The sequence below is a fragment of the Meleagris gallopavo genome, chromosome 4 (genome assembly GCF_000146605.3).
Source record: "Meleagris gallopavo isolate NT-WF06-2002-E0010 breed Aviagen turkey brand Nicholas breeding stock chromosome 4, Turkey_5.1, whole genome shotgun sequence".
Taxonomy (NCBI): Eukaryota; Metazoa; Chordata; class Aves; order Galliformes; family Phasianidae; genus Meleagris; species Meleagris gallopavo.
In genome coordinates, this window is record NC_015014.2 from 4144114 (window position 1) to 4144902 (window position 789).

Consider the following 789-nt stretch of genomic DNA (forward strand, 5'->3'; position numbering starts at 1 on the left):
TATTCTATTACGTGACTGATAGTTTATACTTATGGTCAAGTTGAAAAATACCTTCTAAAATACTTTTTTTTTTTTTTTTTTTTTACAGATTGAAAGACATGACAACTGTGCATATGACTACTTGGAAATTCGAGATGGAGTGAATGAAAACAGTCCTTTGATTGGTCACTTCTGTGGTTATGACAAGCCAGAAGACATTAGATCTACCTCTAATACTCTGTGGATGAAGTTTGTTTCTGATGGAACAGTTAACAAAGCAGGATTTGCAGCTAACTTTTTTAAAGGTAAATGTTAAAGCTTGTTTTCAGACCTGTGAACTTCTTATCGTTTGCCTGTTCAAAGAAGGGCAGCAAAGCTGGTGAAGTGTCTGGAGCAAAAGTCTTATGGGGAGCAACTGAGGTAACTGGGATTGTTCAGTCTGGAGAAGAGGAGGCTCAGGGAAGATCTTATTGCTTTCTGTAAGGAGATTGTGGAGTGGTGGGGGTCAGCCTTTTCTCACAGATAACAGCGACGTAATGAGAGATAATGGCCTCAAGTTGCTCCAGGGGAGGATCAGGTTGGATATTAGGAAAAGTTTCTTCTTAGGAGAGTGATGAGGCATCAGCACAGACTGCACAAGGAGATGTTGGGCTGTCCCTGGGTGTGTTGAAGAATCATGGAGCTGTGGCACTGAGGAACATGACGAGTAGAAATGGTGGGAATGGGTTGGAGTTGGGCTGGATGATCTTAGAGGTCTTTCCAATTGTAATTATTCTATGAGTCTGTGTGTTTTATCCTTGTACCAAAAAA

The 789-nt window shown here is 40.7% G+C and overlaps 1 protein-coding gene across 1 annotated transcript in view; it reads left to right on the forward strand.

Annotated features, from left to right (window-relative positions):
• The window catches only part of TLL1 (tolloid like 1), a 110713-nt gene that overhangs the window by 82536 nt on the left and 27388 nt on the right, over positions 1–789 (forward strand). The window contains exon 13 of the mRNA XM_031553249.1: positions 89–284. Coding sequence (XP_031409109.1) covers positions 89–284 — 196 coding nt within the window. The remainder of the gene's footprint in view (positions 1–88; positions 285–789) is intronic.